The sequence below is a fragment of the Lepisosteus oculatus genome, chromosome 10 (assembly GCF_040954835.1).
Source record: "Lepisosteus oculatus isolate fLepOcu1 chromosome 10, fLepOcu1.hap2, whole genome shotgun sequence".
Classification (NCBI taxonomy): domain Eukaryota; kingdom Metazoa; phylum Chordata; class Actinopteri; order Semionotiformes; family Lepisosteidae; genus Lepisosteus; species Lepisosteus oculatus.
In genome coordinates this window covers 31,659,458-31,682,166 of record NC_090705.1, presented here as the reverse complement: position 1 = coordinate 31,682,166, position 22,709 = coordinate 31,659,458, and the positions used below count along the sequence as shown (strand labels likewise).

Below are 22,709 nucleotides of genomic sequence, written 5' to 3'. Positions count from 1 at the left end.
CAAAAGCCATTTCTTAAGAATAACTTCTTGAAAAACAGACTGTGAAGAAATGAATGTGCAACTAACCATAATTGATTATGACCAGTATGGGCTTACACAGAAGAAAATTAATTTATTCTGTATAGTCATTACTATTCTGTTATCTGCAATTTTCCAAAATGTCATTCAAGCGATAAATAGGAGATAGAATAACCAATTTAATTAACACAGTAATTTGGCAAATAATTAAGAATGGAAATAACACCATTTTTATTCAGTTACCATCCACAGCCATCATCCAGCACAAATCGTACTTATAATGTATGCTATTAACTTTATTTCTTAAGCAATGGCCGATGAACTTTAAATTTGCATATTCTTTAATACCATTTATTTGATAACATTTCTGATTTCAAAACTATAATTATCCTAGTAACACTGCCAGTATTAAGCATTCAATAATTAAATGACTTGCAAGACTACAATAAAGTTGAATAAATGGCATTTATTGGCATCTTAATTTCCAAGGGAACACTGCAGATGCAATGTTGTACAGCTTGATCCACAAACATGCTGAAAGGCTTTGCCATTTTCATTAACTGAAAAAAACAATTTAAAAATGCATTTCAGAATGGACATGCTAGCAATATGGTGGAGGGGGGGATTCTTTACATTAAAAGCCCTTTGTAGATATTGATTACAATGGAAATTTTCTAGATGAACTATTTCCATTATATTACTTCCTTTCATTAAACCAAAATTGTCCGTGGAGAGCAATCTCAAAACCGCGTTCTTATAAAGTATTTAAAAGCAATTTTAAAACCAAACCAAAACCTGAACCCTGAAGAGATCAACAGAACAATTTTTTTTAAAAGGTTAGTGTTTTATGAAAGCATCAGTACTAAGCAGTTAAACTTATATGCAGAAGTTCACTTGCCAGTAAAAGAATATCCAATTGCTGTAAGTTAATTATAAAAAACTCTTCCCTGATAATAAATCACCACATATTAAGCATAAAAAGTAGTTAAATGTAGATTATCTTTAGGTTTAGCATTGTGTAACATTCAATTTACCTGGAACTTTAAAAATGTTCATAAATGTAGATATGACTAAAAACATATATATAGAAAAACAAACAAAAGAGGAAAGTTCCCTGGAAAGTAAGTGACTACAAAGACTGCCTGCTTGTTCTAAATTAGCAAATTGAATGTTATGCATGCCACAATTAAATGTACCTCTTCACAATTCAAAAGCAGTCTAAGTTACAGGCTGGGAGCTGTTGAAGTGATCGTTCAAAACCGTGGAGTGTCAAAACCTCTTACATTTTCTATGCAACGTGCGTTTTCAGATATACAGCCAAAAGCAATACTGTACGAAAGGATAAAATAGTGACATATTCATAAAAATGACCTATATCGTCCCACTTTGTCACCTTGGTGTAGAGTTTGCCAGTTACCGCAAAATAAGTCCCTTAAGCAGTTATTTTAGGGAGGCTTCCCTACACAGTAAAACGTTAACCATACTTTTCTTTCAAACTTAAAATGACACCGATCAAAAGATAGCGAAACAAATAAATGGATTTCTGAAACAAGCACAAAAATTGGAAGGCACGGTTAAAAAAAAGCTTATATTACTCTACATTGTGCTGCTTTAAAAACTATAAATAAAATTTCATATTCGTTTAGATACAGCTAGAACCCTTAAATGAATAAAATCTCACTGGAAAGTAGGAAACAGCTTTCTGGATCACTAGTATGTTTTACCACATAGTGTCATGTTTTCAGTGGGTAGTGATAATACTGCTATTATATCTGTAAGAAATATAAACCTGCTTCTTTACCTAATCTTACAACAAACACAGCTCGGATACATAAGTTAATGTCATGTAAATCCATTAAAAACACATGCCCTTGATCATTGGCTGCCAGCCTTGCTTGTAGCTTTCTTTTTATTCAGCTTCAATCAATCTATGCTTTATGACTAATACAGGTTATACATTGTATAGCATTAAAATAACTTGTGAAATAAAGACGAGTGCACTTGAAAAGAAACTGCACTGCGGACTTAAAAGCGATTCAGATAATCTCTCATTTCACATTCATGCAATTTGGCTGAAGGATTAGAAGAATACTGCAAGCATGTATTGTAATATTAATAGACAAAGCTGAAGAGAGTTACAGTGGAGTAAAAGGTGACCAGCACTAGGTCAGACTTTGAAAACATATTTAAATTTTGGCCCGATCCAATGTGAACCTTATGTCTTTCACATTCGGTCTTTTGCAGCATTTGCAGTTTATTCTATCAAAATATACATCAATGGGTGTGTAACACCTCATTGTACAAGGATGTATTTTTTTTCTGCCACGAACCGACAACCAGGTGATGCAATCTACTGAGCCCAGCAATACAGGGATGAGCTCAGGATGATCTCAGCATAGCTGTGGTGTAACGATAAAGGGAACAAATGCCATCCAATTTTTTTCCGCACAGACCTAGGTAAAAACTGTGCCATCATCACAATGGCCTCAGCCAAGATCAGAGCTGTTCTCGAATTGACAATCCCTCAGACACAAAGTATAACACTAAGACGTTTTCAAATATTTCTCCTTTAACAATGTTTTAGATTTATGGCTTTATCTACCAACAGGATTCCAGATCAAAAACCCTCAGAACACTAAGTTGAATTGCTTGTCCTTATATAAAAAAAAAAGTTCAATGCTTTATTCATTGCACATATTATTGAGTTTTAAAGAGGTTAATTGTCCAGCAGGAAGATTTGTTCTCTGCTAAATTCTGGTAGTAAACACTCTGTTTTTTCTCCTTTAAGTCGACTGCTTTATCAGCCCAGTCAACATCCTCAGGTGGGTCTATAGCAGGAGTCTGGCTGCCACATTCGAAGATCAACTAAAACCTGGTTTAGCTTCTGCATCCACAAATTACGTTCGTCTTTGGTGTCAGCACTTAGCCAATTCCTGTATTAAAAAGAAAAATATTCTATGAAATACCTTCAGTATCCACAGTTAAAAATAGAATATAAAAATGTGTAAAACATTTAAAATATCTCATTGGGACTAAACATTGTTTACACTAATGGTCGTCAATGGCTGTAAACATGCATATCTACCAGATGTTTGTGTTCTGGAGTCTAGCTTTATAATTCAACTTTCAATTTCTGAATGTACACATCCTTCTGAGGTACACTTTATCTACCTAATTTACATTTGAGGTTTAAGACATCATTTCTCATATGGCAATAGCTTAATTTTTCAAGTAGCTACTTAAGGTCTTACATCAAACCACAAATCCATACTGCTAATTGCCTTACTTGGTAACACACAGCGTATTCCTGCACTGGCTAACCAGAGTCTCTTTGTCTTCTTCTCTCTGAGGTCTGACGGTGATTAATTCAAAGGTATTGGGTCGAGCACAGAATTCCCGGTTCGCAGGTTCAATCTTCCTGCTGGTGCAATTCGCTAGGTTTATTCGACCAATGGGATTCTGAAAATAGATACAGGAAACCATTATTATTTAATCCCCCCTCTTCTCCTTGTGAGAAATGTATACATATGCATGAAAAACTACCAAAAATCACAGGTGCTCCCTAAGTAAACATACCAAATAAAGGGCACAACCTAACAGTGAGACCTGTACAGACATCAGCAGTTTGAGTCTGGGCTATGTCCTTAGCCACCAGTGACTGGCATTCCCCCATTAGTTGTGCACAAGGCTCACTTGGTTTGGGTGATACAACCCTCTTCTAATAAAAACTAACTGTGCCCTAAAGCAGTGCTTGGGATACAGTGTCAAAAATGACATTTTTGTGTCAGGCGAGAGCACTCACAGTCCTCATTTCACCTGTGCCAGCAATGTCACAGCAGGAGCAGGGATGAATTACCAATGGCAGTGTGAAAGGATTTTTTTAAAAACCTGTCAATTCCAGGTGACAACCAGACAGTAAAACCACAAGCTGAATCACCAGAAGAGGCTTTTTTCACTTCACATTTAAGAAATAAAACAAACCTTGCGCTTCTCATCATCTGGGTATGTCCAATAAGAAATGCAATAGCCGGAGAGAACACACCATCTTCTGTGCCAAGCCCCAAAGCCACTCACATCTTCAAACATTGTCTGCAAGAGTAAGATAGTGAAGGTTCACATCTGTACTACATAGATATTAAAATTTGCCATTCTTTCTGTTTGAGAGACACTGCACTGAAACTTTCAGGCTGATGCAGTGATGCATTTTACTCATTAGGAAGCAGAGGCCACCTAGTGGTATTTAACCTCCATAAAAAGGCGAATTAACCATTTCCTGCAAGAAATGAATATTTACTTACAATATCTTGGTTTAAAAGCCAGTTAATACTATAAGTACACATGACTGATCACTCAGGTGATATTTAAATGACAAGCAATATAAAGCACCAGACAAGCTTTCTTTTCTAAGAATGTAGACCAAATTTTATAAGTTATTTCTATTAATCCACTAGATCCAATAATATAAAATACTTTATTCTGTACACTAAGGAAGACTAAGTAAACACATCCTGGACAAAGGACTGAACTTACCAAAAACCCTCTTTCTTCGATCGATGATCCCACCTGACATTGAAGTTTTAAGTAAATATGACCTTCCAGAGGGCACAAAAATGGCACCTGAAAGAAGCAAAAACCTTGGTTCACATATAACAAAGAAAACCATAACTGGAATCAAATTCTTAGTGCATTTGCGATGTCTGGAAATACGAGCGAGGGCTTGTCAGTCAATTCTGATGAGTAAAAAACGTTTTACAATAATCTAATCTTTTTTGGTCCATTTCCCATAAATGTGGGTCTAACTTCCACCTTTTCTAAAGAATAAAAAACTTTCAAAATATTACTCATAGGATCTTAAATTACAACCAAATAGAATGTTGTAATCAATTAGTAAACAACTGGTAATTGATGTTAAAACCAACTGATTTTACAATTTTAAGAATTGTATCTATAGAAAGAACCATAAAGCCTCAACAAGTTGGCTGAAGAACAAAATCAGTGCATCTCAAACCTAGTCAAATTAAACTCAAGGACTTACTGTTGTTAAAAAGCGACACACAGGGTGCATTAATCCAGATATAAATGCAAACTTTCTATGAAACGTTATATACGAGTAGAAATTAAGCATGAAAGAGAGGCAAAGATACAGCAGAGAAAACTAAATGTACAAGCAAAGCAAGCATAGCAACCTTGTACTGAAACATATCACCGAGAAGTTGCTTGTCGTTCCCTTCATATTTCATCTACAAAAAAAGAAATTGATATCTAAATATATGCATTGCTAACAATTAACAGAAGCGATTCCGGAAGCACTAGATTTGGCAGTGAAAGCAGCGTTAAAAGACATGCAGCTCTATAAGTTAATACTGAAAAGAAAAGACTTTGTGCTCCCCAACCCCCCACCAACATACCCATGAATTTATTTTTAGATATTTCAATGTGACTCAGCTTCTACCATAGCCTAACAGACCTTGGAGAAAAAACGCCTGTAGAGAAATCTATTTTGAAGTCCTAGAACACCAATTTATGACCAAGTAGATTTTATAAATTTGTACTACATTTCTGGAAATGTCTTTGGACAAGACTTACTTTGTATATTGCATATATTAAGTATAAAGTTTATAAAAAACATTTTAGAGAAGATCCCCCATTATTTCAAATCATTAATTTATCAATAAAACGAGGCTGCCATTACTTAGAGCAAAGACCTTGATCACTGCTTTTACAGGTACAGACCGAGGCAGAACCAGCTTAGGACAACCGTGAACACTTATTCATTCTTCTCATTGCCTTAATACACATTGAAAGGTAAGTCAACCAGACAAAGAAGGTACACAACCCAACACTGAACATTTCTATAAATTCGAAAACTAAAAACATCTAGGTCAGGTATGAATCTGAATCCATGTCAATAAAGTCTAGTCCACAAACACATTAGCTGTAATGACAAATAAGTGGTCTACCTTATCAAGGACAAACTTGTTTTTCCCAATAGACGTCAGAGTCAGCTTGTGTGATCCAACAAGGGCAAAACTACTGGTACGAACAGCATTCGGTCCTCCAGGGCTGGCCATGACTGCAAGCATAAACAAATAATTTAACTTTCTCCGGGAAACACTGTACAACGCCAAGAGAAGTATACCCAGACTTAACCTGGACTTCCTACCCTTGGCAAACTGAACTGCCAGAGAGACTTTCATTATTTCACTTTAACGTATGTCCCATGGGAATCATTCCAAAGCACAGGTGCTCCCCCATGTTCAAAGAGTGAATTTAAACCTACACTGGTTTCAACCTACACTTAAACCATACACTGGTGTATGAAAGCTTAAATAGATACTTTATTGATCCCGTGAGGGAAATTGCAGGGCAATGTACAAATCTATAAATAAATACAGGGCCCAATTCATCTGATTCTGATTCTGAATACATTAATGTAGTAAGGCAGCTATAAGGGTGTGAATCAACATATATGTTGTATTAGTTTTGATTTAAATTGAGCAAGAGTGAATTCAACTGCTTTAGTTTCATTTTGTGTCACCCCCCCCCCCCCAAAGTGTAGCGCATTGAAAAGTAATGTTTTTTATAATTACTCACTGTAATAGCCTCAAAACATCTGGTTTATAAATGTAAAAAAAAAAAAACTTACCCGGAGTCTGAAGGCTGCTTTTCTAGAAAACAAAAATAAATTCAACTTCAATTTGCAAATTTACCAAGCCTGTGGCGAGAAATCCATTTTGTGTTGCAGCTAGTTATGTGCATGTTTCTTAGGACTACATTCGACATACATTTAAAAAAAAAGTCTGTTTAAAAAGGCTGCACAGTTTCCAACAAAGCCACTAACACAGCCAGACAGCCATTTGTTAGAATGTGTCGCATTATCGTAAAAGTCCAATTACTATTCCACTATAACATTTAAAAAAATCACTTACAGTAATAGAAGTAAGAAGTCGCTTGGGAGTAATTGCCTAAAGAGAGAAAGAATCGAGTTTCATTACAATCAAAACCAGTTTTAAAATGATACAATTTGATGAACTAAAACACTGGATTGCAATATACTGTAACTTTGGAAATGTGTCATGATTAATTTGTGATGGATCTCTTTTAATACGCAGAACCTGTGATAATCCGTCACCATTAAACTTCCATATCAAGAAGCATATTTTATGGGCAACACATTCTGGGATATTTAATGCAACGAAAAAGATGACTGAATTCATGCTACACTCGTTACACTGCATACCTTTGATTTATTTGCTTTTTTGCGCTTGTCAGAAGGTAGTTCTCGCTTTTGCACCTGCAACAAGAATTGCAATCCATCAAAAACATCATCACAGTTCAAAGTAGTGTCCCAGGCACTTTTCCTGTTAAGTCAGCAGCACTCACAAAAAGGTGATGCTGGATTTTGAAGTAGTGCTATGGAAGATATTTAGACCACTTTTAAAAATCCAATATTTCTACATTACCAACACGCAAAGTGCATTTTAAAAAGTGCGCAGTCAATTTACAATTACAATTACATAAATTAATCCATGTAACGAATCTAATCAGAAATTCTCTGGCAAGAGAGGCTCTTTAATCACATCTACCAAGCTGCACTCAAACCCTATTACATTTAAGCTCTGAATTGCTTAATTTATTTGAGGTGTTTTAAAAGAAACCATACAACAACATTGTACCAGAGTAATTCATGGACAAAACACTGATTTACATGCAACCACTTACAATTTCTGATGTACTTACCAGGCAATAAATCTCTACATCTATTTCAAAGTCATTGGAGACATCAGAACTGAAAGAGTAAAAGAGGAGAAAGAGAACTACAAACACTGCCATTTTTTTTCACATTTACAAATCTGCAAACATGCTTATAAAATCATAAAGCCTATAGCTTCCCAAACGGAACTGTTTCGGAAGATTACGTTGAAAATACATCAAACTGCACAAAAGAGAGCATACATTCATTTACTTACAGTGTGAATTTAGTTGGAAAGCTAAGGGCATCTCCACTCAGAGCATTCTGAGTACATGCTAGGGGTGTCGCCACAGTATTTTCAGCTCCAGCCCGGATCATTATGAAAAAATAATAGTTTGCCGATTCTGAAAATTAGCGGAACAAGAAAAAAAAAAACATTTTGCAACAGTCTTAATAAACCTTCTGCTTGGCTCTTGCCTCTGCAATTTCCCTCATGGGATTAATAAAGTATCTATCTATCTTTATGCACAGCAATGCTTTGGTATGTGCCCAAATGTTCCCTCATCAACCCAGAGATCCATGTTCAACTCCTGGTCAGGGCACAAGTTTTTGCCGGTAGCCAGCCGTTATATCGCCCTGCAACTCACAACAGGCAACCCAATGAATTTAAGCAGGTGTGAGCCTGGCCAGTAATTGGAAGGGAGACCTCCTGGGAAAAACTAAGGTTTCTGCTGGAAGAGGTGTTAGTGGGGCCAGCAGGAGGTGCTCACCCTGCAGTCTGTGTGGGTCCTAATGCCCCAATATAGTGACGGGACCACTATACTGCTAAAAGGCGCCATCCTTCGGATGAGATGTAAAACCGAGGTCCTGATACTCTGTGGTTATTAAAAATCCCAGGGTGTTCCTTGAAAAGAGTAAGGATGTTATCCCAGTGTCCTGGCCTCCTAATAATCCCCTTCTATTAATTGGCTTCATCACTCTGTTCTCCTCCCCACTAATTGCTGATGAGTAGTGAGCGTTCTGGCGCACTATGGCTGCCGTCACATCATCCAGGTGGATGCTGTACATTGGTGGTGGTGGAGGGGAGTCCCCATTACGATAATGATAATGTTATGATAATATTTCTTTATTAGCCCTATACAATTTCTTGCATTAGGAATTCGTCTTTTCGCATACCCCAGCTTTTCTCCATGGAGACACAGACACACAGACAGGGGTCAGAGCGCAGGGTCTGCCATTGTACGGCGCCCATGGAGCAGTTAGGGTTAAGGGCCTTGCTCAGGGGCCCAACGGAGTAGGATTCCTCTGCCGGCCGCAGGATTTGAACCGGTAACTTTTCAGTCACAGACGCAGATCCTTAGCCACAGAGCCACCACTCCGCCCAAAAATACCTGTAAAGCGCTTTGATGGAGTGTCGAGAAAAGTGCTATATAAGTGCCAGGAATAATTATACATTGTGTATGTGCCTTTCATGAATTGTTCTCGTTTTAAAAGACATGTTAGCACAACATTAAATCAAAAAACAAAAACCTTACCAGGTTTGTGTGCAGAACAAACAAAGTCAGCTTTTAGAGGAAGACGCAACTCAAACAGAGAGATGGATCCCTTTGACGCAGAGCAGCTAGCATCCTGAGCTTTACATGTGCTGGGAGTCTTCTTCTGAGCCGACGGCCCCTCGCCTTTTAGTTTATTCAGCTCTTTCAGCAACGCTGCTCTCCTCTCGGCTAGAAAAATTAAAAATAAAAATACACATATTTGACTGAATTCATATTTTGCTGGGATACCAGAATGTTCTTTACCAAAGCAAAGATACTCAATACATGTTTCAGATATGGGTGACTCGTAAAAGCTTACTGGCAATGAGAAGAAGCCTTTCTGCTTCAGCCTCCACCTGAGATCCTTTCCCATGCTCCTCGTCCACACAGCAATTCAGAGCTTGGCTGGCCTGATGAATCACAGTCTGTTGCATATTGATCTCATTATTAAAAAACTGGAAGATAAAAAAAAAATAGGCATTACAACGTTTCCAAGCACATGTGGAAATACTGCAGATTGCACTAGAAAGAATTTGTGACTTATTGATCGAAATAGTAATCTAGGCCACGATCATTTAAAAAACAGAAATACAGACAATACTCAAAGATTCTTGGGACAACGAAACCCCACCTCCAGCCCCAGATAAGAACTAAAGCCCAAATTGAAGGGCAACTTTTGCACACATACCATGAATTTGCTCTAGGCTACAACTGTGGTGTCAAGCAGTTCACTTAACTTCAAACGTTTCAGACAAACTAAGCCAAGTCAAAGCACCAAGACAAAAAATTAACCTTTCAGCGGCACTACTGAAACAATCTGAGGCCTTGTAGAACTTACTCTTGCTTAACGGTTTCAGTTTAATAGGTTCACCTTAAAAATAGAGGATCTGGCTAGAAACAAAAAATACACATTGACAAGAACTACAGGAGACCACACACAAATTCTGACTAAAGAAACTTTTAAAATACCTTTGACCAGAACAGATTTGAACAAACTTGAAGAAATGTTACCTTCATTTTCTGCTTAATGTTCACTTGGCCTACACTCCTGTTCTCTTCAAGCTTTTGGGAAACATCTTCTTTACGGACAATCACTTGCTTAACGTGAGGTCGATCTACTTCCTTAATTCTCGTTGATCGATAAGCATCGATGCTACAAAAAAAAGGTTTCAGATGTTACTTTTGCCTTCGCAACACATCTTTTCTATTTATTCAAAAGACCACCACACCTTCAAAATATAACATTTGATTAATATATTTTCAGTCTTTACTTGGTCCTTTGCAGTAGGGATGTTCACACACCTCGTAGGAACATTTTAGAACTCACAAACAAAAGTTAACTTTAATTTTTTCATCATAACAGTGGTGTAAATCATAATACCAGATTATGTACTGTAATCAATACCTCTGAATCAATTGTTATAGCCACAGGCATGAGAGCAGTACAAAGTAAAGCATCATTCTGCACTGCCACCTAGTGTTTTAACTTAAGGCCATTTAGTTATGATTGCTACCACAGAAAAATAATATGCTAGCTATTATTATTCATCTTCATAGACCTGCTGATTATGCTTTATCTTGGTGCTTCTCAAACATTAATATTCTATATTTGTTTTTCCAGGTAAGATCTGACAAAGTCTTTGGTTTCAAAATTATTATACTATGATATTGTTGTCTCTCTTTATATAGTTGGGAAAAAATGATCAAACTCAAAAAAGGACACTGTTCTGCACAAAAGATAAATAAAGCCAAGTCTGAAACTCAGATTTTGCTTCATGGATGATAACACAAGCCAAGATCTTATGTGCTGTAAAACCACCATACTGACTTAAGTGGCTATTAATTAGCCTGAGTGTTAATGAGCTCAGTTAAATGAAAGAGACAAAGGTCACCATAGGCCAGGATTTAGAACCATGTATTTATACAATATAATTCTAGTAACATTGTGTAGGAAGGAGATGGTATGTCTGCTACTGCTGTAAGAAAATGTAATGATTAGAGAATTTTTTTTAAGTCTTCAAAATGGAAAGCAATGGCTACAAAAACTACCAAATATCACCACCCTGAAACAAAATTCTAACATATACAAGGTGGTAATTTAGCTAAAATTCCTTCTAGGCCAGGTGTAAAACTTGATACTGAAGGTCCAGTATACCTGCAGGTCTGCATTCCAACTCCATTCTTATTGAGCTAAAGCAGGCAATAACTGGCCTGACTGGACCAATGAAACAGATTATCCGAGCTCTTCAGATTACAACACTTTACAAATATCCTGAGGCACTCACTGGCCTTTGATGAATAGGATTGCCCATCCTTGCTACAGGCTGGTCTTGGTAGCTAAGCAAGGTTGGGCCTGGTCGGTACTGGGTTAGGAAACCTGAAAATTCATGAGAATGAGAATTCCCAGCCATAGTTCTAGAGACCCACACATTCCAGCCCAGCTCCTTACTTAATTGAACCCTTCAATGAACTAGCTTGATCTGAAGCTTGGCAATTTTCTTTCTACTCAAAAGTTGGAGATCTTAATGGTCTTATAAAACATAAGTTGAAGGACAACTTACAACATCTTTAGAAACAAAGTAAAAGCTTAAATCAGTCTTGTTTAATTAAGGGTTCAACTATGTAACAGAGCTCGACTGGAACAAAATACCAGCAGACATGTGGATCTCCAGGACATCTCCAGTTTGGAAAGTCCCACTGTAAGGGAAACAAGGCTTCCAAACCAATAGCCCAGTATGGGCACAGAGGACGATGAGCTGTAAAAGGTACCATCCTTAAGATGAGATGTTAAAACTGAAGTTCTTTAAAGATCCCATAGCACTGTTCAGTAAGAATTCCTCAAATTTAGGAAGTTAAATGCTTGCATGTTGAGGGTTACTAACACTATTTAAAACAGTTCTGGCATTTATCAACAAACACACTTAAAATGTTTATATCTAGTAACCAGGACTGTATAATACTTGTAAAATCCTATTTCTAATCTTAACTAGAGTACATCCCATATCTTCCCAACCCTTAATTTGACTTTTAAAACAAAGCAAAAAAAACCTTAACAGGCTATACCTGTACAGGAGGTTTTGGTCATCAGCCACAGAGTCAACACTTTCAATCGATTCAGCCCGATGAACTCGAGCTCTTTGGTATCTGGTGGGTCTTTTCCCTTCTGGCGTTTTGCCTTTCTCACGAGCTGTGCTTGTTGGGGTAGATGCCTTTGGAAAGAACTGTAACAGTTAAGCTTCAATGATAAGGATACATATTTTCATACATTTCCAATAAAATCACATTACCAGGTCTAAAGATTTAGTTCAGAAATGAGATTCAAATTGTAAATAGTTTTTAGAATTTGCACGGCCCAGCATAACGAAGAGAAAATTATAAATATAATAACAGAAATAAAAATAAAACCGAAAAAATATGCTGAATGAATTTATTTTACAAAACTTCAGGATCTATGCTACTTATTCATTGTGTTTCTGCCTTCAAACTGGTGTTTGTATATATATAAATAAATGCACCTATATTCATCAACAGACAATGCCATGAAAATAGGAAGAAAATTCTTTATGGTGCACAAACTTGAACAATTTTTAATCTTCTTATACACTGATAGATCAGCCCTCAGTGCAATGTTAAAACAAGACCCTTATCTCCTCACCTCTGGACTTGTGACCACAGAAGCCACTGTCTCGGCCAGGGGAGTCAGAAGGGACATCGAGGAAATATTCAGAGGATCCTCATCATCTTCAACATCCTGCTCCTCTTCATCCTCCAACCGATCCTGTCCGGGAAGCTTTGCTAGGGGGCTCCGTGGACGCTGCTCGTTATCGTCTTCCTCATCAAACAGCTCATCGATGACCCCAGCGCTATTGATCTCTTCATCCACATTCATCTCAATCTCCTGATTCCCTGCCGCTTTATTCAAACCATAATTGTATTTCATTAGTGGTGTCATGAAAATTTTGGAGCTCCGCTAGCCCACTCCACCATAATCCACTGCTACAACACGGCAATAACTTAAATTTTAAAAATCAGCCACCAACATTTATTTATTTTTTTTAAAGTGGGATATCACGGGACAAAACGGCAGACATTTGTACAAAGATTTAAGGGATTTAAAAGGGGTTCAGTGATAACGGATACTACTAAACTCCAGTCCTATCTTGCAAAAATCAAGAAACTAAACCCATACAGGTGATACATACATATATCTTGTTTTTCCCTTTTGTCTTCTAGAGGCTCAGGCAAGTTCTTCTCTTCCTCTGTGAACGCAACTTTCTTCAGGGGACTAGATGTGGAAGAACTGCTGACAATCGCGTCCTCTTTGAGTGAGTCTTCCGAAATAAGGAAAATGAATATTGTGTTAAAAAAAATCCATGCCTTATTATAATGTCCATTCCAAAGAGTTTCCCTCAAATACATACAGAAACAAGCTTAAGTCATTTCTCATGAAACTATTGTTTAATGATAGAAAACAGGACTTCTATTTACAGACTATGTGAAGTCTCAGAAATCTCTGTATAAGTGTAGAATAAGGAACTCAATGTCATGTGTTCAGTGCTGTAAACCTTTCCAAACTGGTTTTCTACAAGCTATAAGTTCCTAAATTAGTAACTTTTTTTTCCATTTATTTTGCAAGCTTGTATCCAAGCCTTTATAAGACTGTAGGCCATCTCCTTGTTTTTCTAAATTAAGTCCCAGACATCAATCATTATCACTTATGTTGCCCTACTGTACCTTCCTGCAGAATCATATATTATGTCCTGATTAATAAGACTTAGGATTCCATTACATACTCAAAGAGGTGCCTGAGGATTTCAAAGACGAGCTGGTTGGGGTCACATCTTCTGGATGAGATGCTGGTTTACTCTCAGACTGTGGAGTATCCCGAGGCTGTCCCAGTGGTTCATATGCAATCCCCTACAGGTATAAAAAATAGCTTTAAAGCCTATTTGAAAAATTTTGTCTCGTTCACAAGAACTTTACATTTGACTACATTTCCTTCTTGGAAAGTGGATTACTATTTATCAATCAATCAAGGTTTATTTATCAATGCACGAACAGTACAACATACAGTGGTGTTGTCGGCAGTGAAATGCTTTAACCGGAGAGAAGTTATCAGGGATTAGGTTAGGATTATGATACAATACATGATACAATTGCTATTTGCAATACAGCTACAGATTGCACGAACGTAACACCAAATCCAAAGAGGAATACAAAGTGTACTTATTTATGAGTAGGTAACTGCGAGATAAATTTGTAGGTGCCCACTTTTGGTAGAGAACCACTGGGATATAATTTAGCTAAGGTCTTCTTGGCTTTTAGCACAACAGCAATTCCTTTGACTTGTGAAAAGCTTGTGGTGACATGAGCAAAGCACTGCTCTTCCAGCCAGCATGTGTAGACCTTGCCGCATGTCAAATGTTGAATGGCTTAGCCAACGGGCATATCAGAGGGGCACATTTACAGGCCTCGTTCTTTCCTGAGTGGATGTGGAAGCCATTGAGTTTGGTATTCAAATTGTAAATTATCATGCAGATAGATATACAACAAGAACAACTCTCTATGGAGATAGAAAATTTGGGTTATCACATAGATGAATAGATGCATTTTATCTTGTAAAGTCTTTTATCTTTTCAGATACTGATCTTTGTAAGTATTTAACTACATAAAAGGACCTTAAAATATGCTATAGTATTAGCATGGCAATATTTAAGGGATGTTCCATTTACAAGGAATGACTGCAACAGGGAAGCAGAGTCTTACACTTGAGGAAGGCAGGTCTTTTGTGTCTGAGCTTTCATTTTTGTCGCTCTTCCACATGCTGCCCTTCTGGAAACGATTCCGGATCGATGCGAGTTCCCTTTCACGCTCCTAAAAGGGAAACAGTATAATACAGATGTTTTTTTAAAACAAAACAGTATTCCATTGCTATATATTTTATAACTAATATTATTTTAATATGTGTGTGTTTACAAATTACTTGCATTTCCATTAAAAAATTAATTCCAGCCTTTTTTAAGCAAACATCACATAAGTCCATCGCTGAAACTGAATGGAATCACCTTAAGCTGAAAGGCATTAATGAAGTAAACACAGATGTCGTTTAAAGTTGTAAACTCCAAAAAAAAAAAAAAGTTGAATACAACATCAAAAAGATGTAAATACTTGTTTCTGTTTCTGAGCGAGATCTGCAGTTGCGGTGCCTGACTGGTGTGACTTCAGTCTTTCTTGAACTTGCTTCGTGTTTGGCGTGACAGCGGGAGTTCTGTGTCCCTGGGCGGAATATGGGGGACTCTGGACTGTGCGCTCCTGGCAGCGTTCTCCAAACCGTTCTAGAAAAGACTTCACACCACTTCCACCTAGACAAATACAAAAATCCAAAATCAAGATAATAATAATAATAAACATTATTTTATATAGAGCCTTTAAAGCTGGCTTCTCGAAGCACTTTATAGAATGACAACAACAATAAATAAAAAGAATACACAAAATAAGACAACTACAATATACAGAGGAGAAAAGGATGGTGGTACTAAGAAAAGCAGAGGGGTGAAGAATGGAACCAGTTAAGTAAAGGCTTTTCTGAAGAAGAGGGTTTTGAGTCTGGATTTGAAGGAGTTTAAAGAAGGTGACTCTCGGATATCCTTGGGTTCCAGAGCTTGGGGGCATAACAGGAGAAGGCCCTGTCACCCATACAACGTAGATGGGCTTGGGGGATAGTAAGGAGACCAGAGTTAGAAGAGCGAAGGTTGCGAGGTGGGGAGTAGGGCAATAATAGTTCAGACAGGTACTGAGGTGCCAAGCCATGCAGAGCCTTATAGGTGAGCATGAGGATTTTAAAGTCTACACGGAATTTGACCGGAAGCCAGTGCAAGGACTCCAGGATAGGAGTAATGTGAACACCTGCACTACACCTGGTCAGGATTCTGGCTTCTGAAGATAAATATAAATCATCGCATTGCTCCCTGATCAATCCTTCTGCATTAGTGAGCTTAACTGTAATTATCTTTAGGTCAATTGTGATCCTCAGGCCTTAACATTGCTTTTTATCTTTGACTTAAAACAGCTCAATTAATTATTTACAAGGGAACTGAACAGTAAAAGCTGCTGGATCGTTTTACAAGCTAAAATCATGTAAAAGGTGCAAAATACAGTTAAAACAAGCAGGAGATAAAAACATACTTCTAAAACCAGAACTACCTACCTGGTGTAACTGCTGTGTTTTTCGGCTGCTGGAGTGAGCCGTCTTTGACGAGTTGTTCTCTTGTCAGAGGAGCTGAAGAGGTTGCTTTGGCTTGTGGAGTGGAGTTGACCTCAGTTTTCCTCACATTAGGAGAGACTTTTCCTGCTTGAAATGCAGGGAGTTCTTTGGGTGGCTGAGATTTCTGTGGGCTTTGGGAATTAAATCTTCCTATCTCACCTGAAGCTTGAGCTTTTGATAATTCTGGTTTCTTGGGACTAGGAGAGAAAACGCTCCTAGGAGGAAGTGCAGCCTGGTGGCTGGGAAGGTTAATTTTCTGAGGACTTGAAATCAGTCTTCCTGTATTTGAAGCAGATTGAGTCGTCAATCGAGTTGTTTTCTGAGGGCTAGATGGGATGTTTCTGTTGGTTGGCAGCACAGATCGGGGTTCTGGTGTCTCAGCTTTCTGAGGATTTGGTGGAACTACTCTGGTTGACTGAACAGGCAGATGGACGGAACTCTGGAAAAAAAACAAGTTTTAAGTAAAAAATGAGCAAATAACCCAAAATGTTCTATCAGAATGATAGTTAATAAAAAACTAAGGACATTTCTGCAAGTCAATAGCTGGAGAACAGACACTATTTAATAATTAACTATACTGGACTTCACATATGACAAATTATCCAACAAATTCAAACAGTTATATACGAGCAAAAGAAATAACACACAGAAGAAATTTAAGATCTTTAAAACCTAAATTTATCGCTAGTTCCTGTATAATCCACCTCATTATTCATTTGCATAGAACTGCCAAAACAGAAGAACGCGTTTCTCAGTAACAATACCAGTTCGCAAAGCAGTAAGGAATATTAAACTCTTTGTTTACCCACCTGTTCACCAGAAAGGACTGGTTTATTCAATGATGCTTCAGCAGTCTTTTGAGAATATGATGCAGTGCTTGGCTTTACACTGGCGCTGCTAGCACAAGCAGATGCCCCATTGGTAGCGGATGGTTTTGATAAACAAGTGGTGCCAGGCTGTGCTTGTGCATTGTTTCGCTTTACAGATGGATGGCTGAGGTCATCTTCCCACGAGCCAATAGTGGCTGCAAGGTTAGCAAATCGGCCTTTCCTTCCTGCTGGAGTCTCAGAGGAGCCAGACACCAGGGGCTGTTTGGGAGGGGAAGGGTCTTGTCTTTGTGGCTTGATAGATGAAATATATCCATTATCTACAGCATCACCTAAATAAAGAGATTAAAAACATAGGTTGTAGATGCACTTGATCAAAGTGTTGCACCACCCAGCTCCATCTAAATTGCACCACTCCATCTAAATTAGCTTCAAATATCTTGTTAATTATAAAATTGTACTGTACAAAATCATTTGGCAAACTTTAGAGGCGTGTGGGTCAAAGGTACGATTAAAACAATCCTGGCAGCATGAAAACAATTTGGAAGGAAAAAAAACCAAAGTACTTGGTACTTTTAATCTCTTGACCACTTCTCATCTTCATGAAATGTACTTGCTGGAGGGAGAATCTTGACATCTACATACATAATTTGTAATATAAACCAATAAAGATGAAAAGATTCAGTTTCCTTCCCAGGACAAAAATGCAGTCATGACCAAACGTATAGACTGGTTTAGACATAACCCCTGTAGTTCAAACAGTACACTCACTTTCAGGTGATATTGTAATTAAAATACACTTTTATACAGGAAGAGCTAGGTCCATTACCTTCGTTGTCCCAGTACTGTCTTTGATCAACCAGCTTCTGCATGCGAGATTTTATGGATCTGGTTGAGTGGGCCGGGATCTCCTCTTCCTTCTTGTCAAACTCTGGGGCAGGCCTTGCGGAGCTGCTCAGAGAAGCTACAGCGGGCTTTCTGTCAGTCTCCGCGGTTTTAGGCACAGCCTCCTGGATTACAGGCTCTCTATTCTCTTCCCCTGTGGCTGGGGCCTCTTTGTTATCAGAACACCTTCGCTTAGATGGAGACGGCTTGGTGGAAGGTTGAACTTAAGAGGGAAAAAAACAATCATATTTCATTTTAAAGCAAATCAAATGCTTCAACGATTGTCAGGGTCATTTCTGATTAAATGGGTATCAGAATTACAATTTCCATATGAGACCATTTTAAACAGCAGTTAGCAGGACAAGCATCACAGTGTTAACATTTCACTCATATTTGTTTAAAAAGAACGATTCCCAAAATAAAACGCCCCACTTTTCAGCCGGTTTTATAAAGAAGTATGCTTATTCTGTCGCAAATAAGAAAAGATTGCAATTGTAGCTACCAAAGTTTCAAAAACACAAAAAAAGCTGCATTTATGTTACCGTCACACAGGGACTTACCTGCCTCAGCTGGCTGCTCAGGCAGAATGTTAGTTTCTGTAAGGGGATCTCTGGCTCTTTTTGCTATCAGCCTGTTGGCTGCCGTGGGTCTCTCTGCCATTTTCTTCTGCAGATTCTCTCTGCGGGCACGAGTGCGCTCAAGGAGTTTCTGCAATTCAAATTGGCAAAAAGAGCAATATATACTTAGAATGAAACAATGTGTATTGCAACTCTGAATGGGGAGATTCAACTTATATTGTGCGTCTTTTTAAAACCAGTAATCCCACTATTATTAATGGCCTGGCACAATCTTACAACCTGTCGGTGTCTCTAAGGTTGCGTCATTTTGTAAAGCACATCTGAAGACATTTAAATGTCTAGAACATGATTGTTAGAGTTGTTTTATTTACTGTAAGGGAATACAGAAACCGAAGACATTGGTAAAACCCACACAAAAACGAGCCCAGAAACATGAGGCGGTATTCTGCGGTCCTTTAAATACTGCAAATATTAAATAAATAACAGACAAATGAGTTGAAAACTAATAATGCGGCAACTCGAAACACATTTTAGAAATTATTTCTAGATCGACTTCTTATTTGATCTCTTTAGCTGATCAATACATTTGTGTTCTCTCATATTGACTACTGTAATGCTCTACTCGCTGGGGTATCTAAATCTACTTTGAACAAACTGCAGTATGTCCAAAATTCAGCAGCCAGAATCCTGACCAGGTCTAGTGAAAATGATCACATTACTCCTATCCTGGAGTCCTTGCACTGGCTTCCTGTCAAATTCCGTGTGGACTTTAAAATCCTCATGCTCACCAATAAGGCTCCGCATGGCTTGGCACCTCAGTACCCGTCTGAACTATTATTGCCCTACTCCCCACCTCGCAACCTTCGCTCTTCTAACTCTGGTCTCCTTACTGTCCCCCAAGCCCGTCTACATTGTATGGGTGACAAGAGCCTTCTCCTGTTATGCCCCCAAGCACTGGAACTCTCTGCCCAAGGATATCCGAGAGTCGCCTTCTCTAAACTCCTTCAAATCCAGTCTCAAAACCCTCTTCTTCAGAAAAGCCTTTACTTAACTGGTTCCATTCTTTACCCCTCTGCTTTTCTTAGTACCACCATCCACGGTCTCCTCTATATATAGTAATTGTGTTTTATCTTTTGTATTCTTTTTATTTATTGTTGTTGTCATTCTGTAAAGTGCTTTGAGAAGCCACCTTTAAAGGCACTGGATAAAATAAAGTTTATATTATTATAATTATTTAGAAAATCTAGCTATGACTGTTTGACAAGTAGTGTGCTACGTGATGTCCTTGTTTTCTACACATAATATACTGTTATGTCCCATTCTAAATGTTCTCAAAGCAATGTGAAATGAGTGAAGTACTTATGCAATGGTACATAAGATATTGTGTTGGATATAAACCCACCAACAGCTACAAAAAGTCATCAGAACTGCTAATTTTGCCTAAAAAGTTAAAATGAATTACAATCTGATTTGAAAACACAGGCCACAATTATGTATACAACACAATTATACACTACACAGTCATGCACAGAGAAATAACATAATCTACCCCTTTTCACCTTAATATATAAAATACAAACATCGATGATTTCTAACATTCAGGCTTGGTGATACAGAGGTATGTTACTCACATTAACACAGTACACTGTATTACAATACACTGAATGAAAAGCAGCTCAGAACAAAAAAATAAAAACTGTAGACTGGGCTTGAAGCCCAAGGCTTCAAAAGATTTACTACTGTACATCAAGACTTGAAAGCAGGATGAAGCACATTCCAAGCTTTACCGTTTGGGAAGCGACGCAGTCGAAATTTCAGTTGAAGCTGAATGTCATTGCTTAAGAATGTGTTAATCACATGCGACTTCAAACTCAACTTTTATTGGGTAAGCAGCTTGCAAAGTTTACAGGAGGGATCCATCTGGGAGTACTGTTAACTGCCACATAGCACATTCAAAAAATACAGCCAACAGAGAATCATCAAGTAGGGCAATTAAAATCAGTAACACAATTAATTAGGTTTTACAGGTTAAAAATGTGAGATCTTGGTACTAAATTTAATTATTTGAATCCCTTTATGGAGACTAAAAGAACAGAATATGAACAAAAACATTTTTGTACTTCAATAAATCATATTCCACACTAATACTCAGGAAGAAATTGACACAAAACTAGTAAGGATTTTTCTATTTCCTGACTATAAAAGTAGTGTTCAATTTGACAAGTCATCAACTCTTCACACCTGGAGTTCATGTTGAAAACCTACAGTAATAACATTCTCAAACTTTGGGATCAGCTGCAATTGGAACGCTTCCCAGAAAGCAGACCTGGGGAAAAACTGGAAGGCATTCATTTCCATTTAAGGGAATAGGTAGCCATTCTCCCTATAACTGTCTACATACTTCAGTCACCGAAAGTGCGCGTTTATTTAAAAAAAAGCTGCCAATACGCTTAAAATGTGTAGACGAGACTAAAAAGCATAGCATACAGAAAATATCAGCTTGACACTGCATGCGGTACTTAATTTATTGAGATTACATAACTGTAATCTCAATAAATTGTTTTTGCATTTTAAACGCTGATTTGTGAACGTTGTGACCGTTTTGCATGTTTTGAACCTTGCATTTATAACCCCCAAACAAACACACTGGGTGGGTCACTCTGAATCACTTCCCAAGATAATGAGTTCTCTGTAAAAAGACTGGGCTGGCCGTAAACTGACATCAGTCCCACCCCTGTCACTGTAGTTTATAAATTGCGCGACTGACCTATTCAGACAGCCAGTGGCCTCTGGCTTTTCCAGTTCTTTTCCGGCTAACTTATCCGCCTGCAGTCATCTATGCTCTGGCCAGACTACGGATCTTTAACTTAAAGTTTAAGTATGAAATGTATTCTAGGCATTGAGCACTATGTGCTGCTGTAAACTATTTTTTGTGCACGCTTTTATTCTTTTAAATACATTGCTGCTGTTTTTAAATACCCGAGAGAGATCAATTGAACAGACGAATGTTTATTTCGGCAATCCCTCTTACATTACCTAGTATCCTGCGTTCGTTTTTGCAACGATTTAATTCATTTTTGTAGTGAGGTTTAAAATGATATATATCAGCAAAAAGATCCCAGCAGAAGTTGCAGAATGTCGCTTTCAGAGAGCACGGGTGTGGTCTGACCACGTTTAAAAAGTGCAAATCGGGTGTGCTAACGTTCTTTGAGCAGAAATAAATATGAACCACGTAGCAAAAAAAGAGTTTATTAAGGTATAAATGGTTTGAAAAACAACAGAAAGGTTGGACAGCCGCGCAATAACATATCGATTGTTAACCACCAATATTCGTGATCGTCTGTTCATGCAGGCAGTGTCCACAGTCTGTTGGAGAAGTATCATAACTGTGAAAACTGGACATTGGAAGTTAGTTCCCAAGTATAACAAATAAATAGCATCTAACGTGTTTCCCTGCTCATATATATATATACGTCACTCACAACTAATCTCTGCATTATTAAGGATTTAAAAAACAAATACACTTGTAGCGTGTCTGTCTGTAAGGGGATAATTCTCGAAACTAGCTGAAATCGATAATAAAGTTTCCACTCACCTCCGTAAAAGGATCCATGTTTTTTTGCCGTGGATTCCGATCCACCACTGTATTTCAGGAGACTACAGTCTTTTAAATAATAAGCTATTATCCCGTGAGACGCGCTCAGCGCAGCGATCTTATTTTCTCAACGCCTTCTGTCTTCTCCCAGCCTGCCTCTGTTCGAATTTGAATTTCAGCGCCGTGCTCACTGCGCAGGCGCCACGATCACATGACAGGTGGGACCCTGCGGGACGAAGCGACCAATAGGAAGAGGGTACATGAGATACAGTCCGCCTGCTGGTGTTGACAGGCGCCCTAAGAGATCGTTTATA

The 22,709-nt window shown here is 38.0% G+C and overlaps 1 protein-coding gene across 5 annotated transcripts; it reads right to left on the bottom strand.

The window, feature by feature from the left end:
• Nucleotides 1–469: 469 nt before the first annotated feature.
• Nucleotides 470–22,566, bottom strand: anln (anillin, actin binding protein). Of its 5 annotated transcripts, none has more exons than XM_015357528.2 (25): nt 22,396–22,563; nt 18,783–18,930; nt 18,167–18,445; nt 17,320–17,669; nt 16,454–16,949; nt 15,415–15,608; nt 15,013–15,120; nt 14,040–14,163; nt 13,449–13,577; nt 12,902–13,158; nt 12,310–12,467; nt 10,258–10,399; nt 9,566–9,701; nt 9,247–9,435; nt 7,989–8,115; nt 7,759–7,807; nt 7,259–7,312; nt 6,948–6,983; nt 6,665–6,686; nt 5,979–6,091; nt 5,205–5,258; nt 4,549–4,635; nt 4,000–4,107; nt 3,305–3,477; nt 470–2,951 (listed from the first exon to the last, which is right to left on the bottom strand). In XM_015357528.2, the coding sequence occupies exons 1-25, from the start codon at nt 22,411–22,413 to the stop codon at nt 2,837–2,839; spliced, it is 3,666 nt and encodes a 1,221-aa protein (XP_015213014.1). In that variant the 5' UTR covers nt 22,414–22,563; the 3' UTR covers nt 470–2,836. The 5 variants fall into 5 exon arrangements, 4 of the variants coding, with proteins under 4 accessions (XP_015213014.1, XP_015213015.1, XP_015213016.1 ...); XM_015357529.2 differs by having other exon boundaries at nt 12,310–12,455; nt 22,396–22,562; XM_015357530.2 differs by lacking the exon at nt 5,205–5,258 and having other exon boundaries at nt 22,396–22,562.
• Nucleotides 22,567–22,709: the final 143 nt, after the last annotated feature.

What these genes read in the sequence shown, in the direction of transcription:
- anln (XM_015357528.2), bottom strand. An exon ending in ACATTAAGCAGAAAATGAAG is followed by an intron (nt 9,702 to 10,257) that starts GTAACATTTCTT and finishes TTTATCTTCCAG; the next exon opens with TTTTTTAATAATGAGATCAA. An exon ending in AATACGCTGTGTGTTACCAA is followed by an intron (nt 2,952 to 3,304) that starts GTAAGGCAATTA and finishes TTTTTAATACAG; the next exon opens with GAATTGGCTAAGTGCTGACA.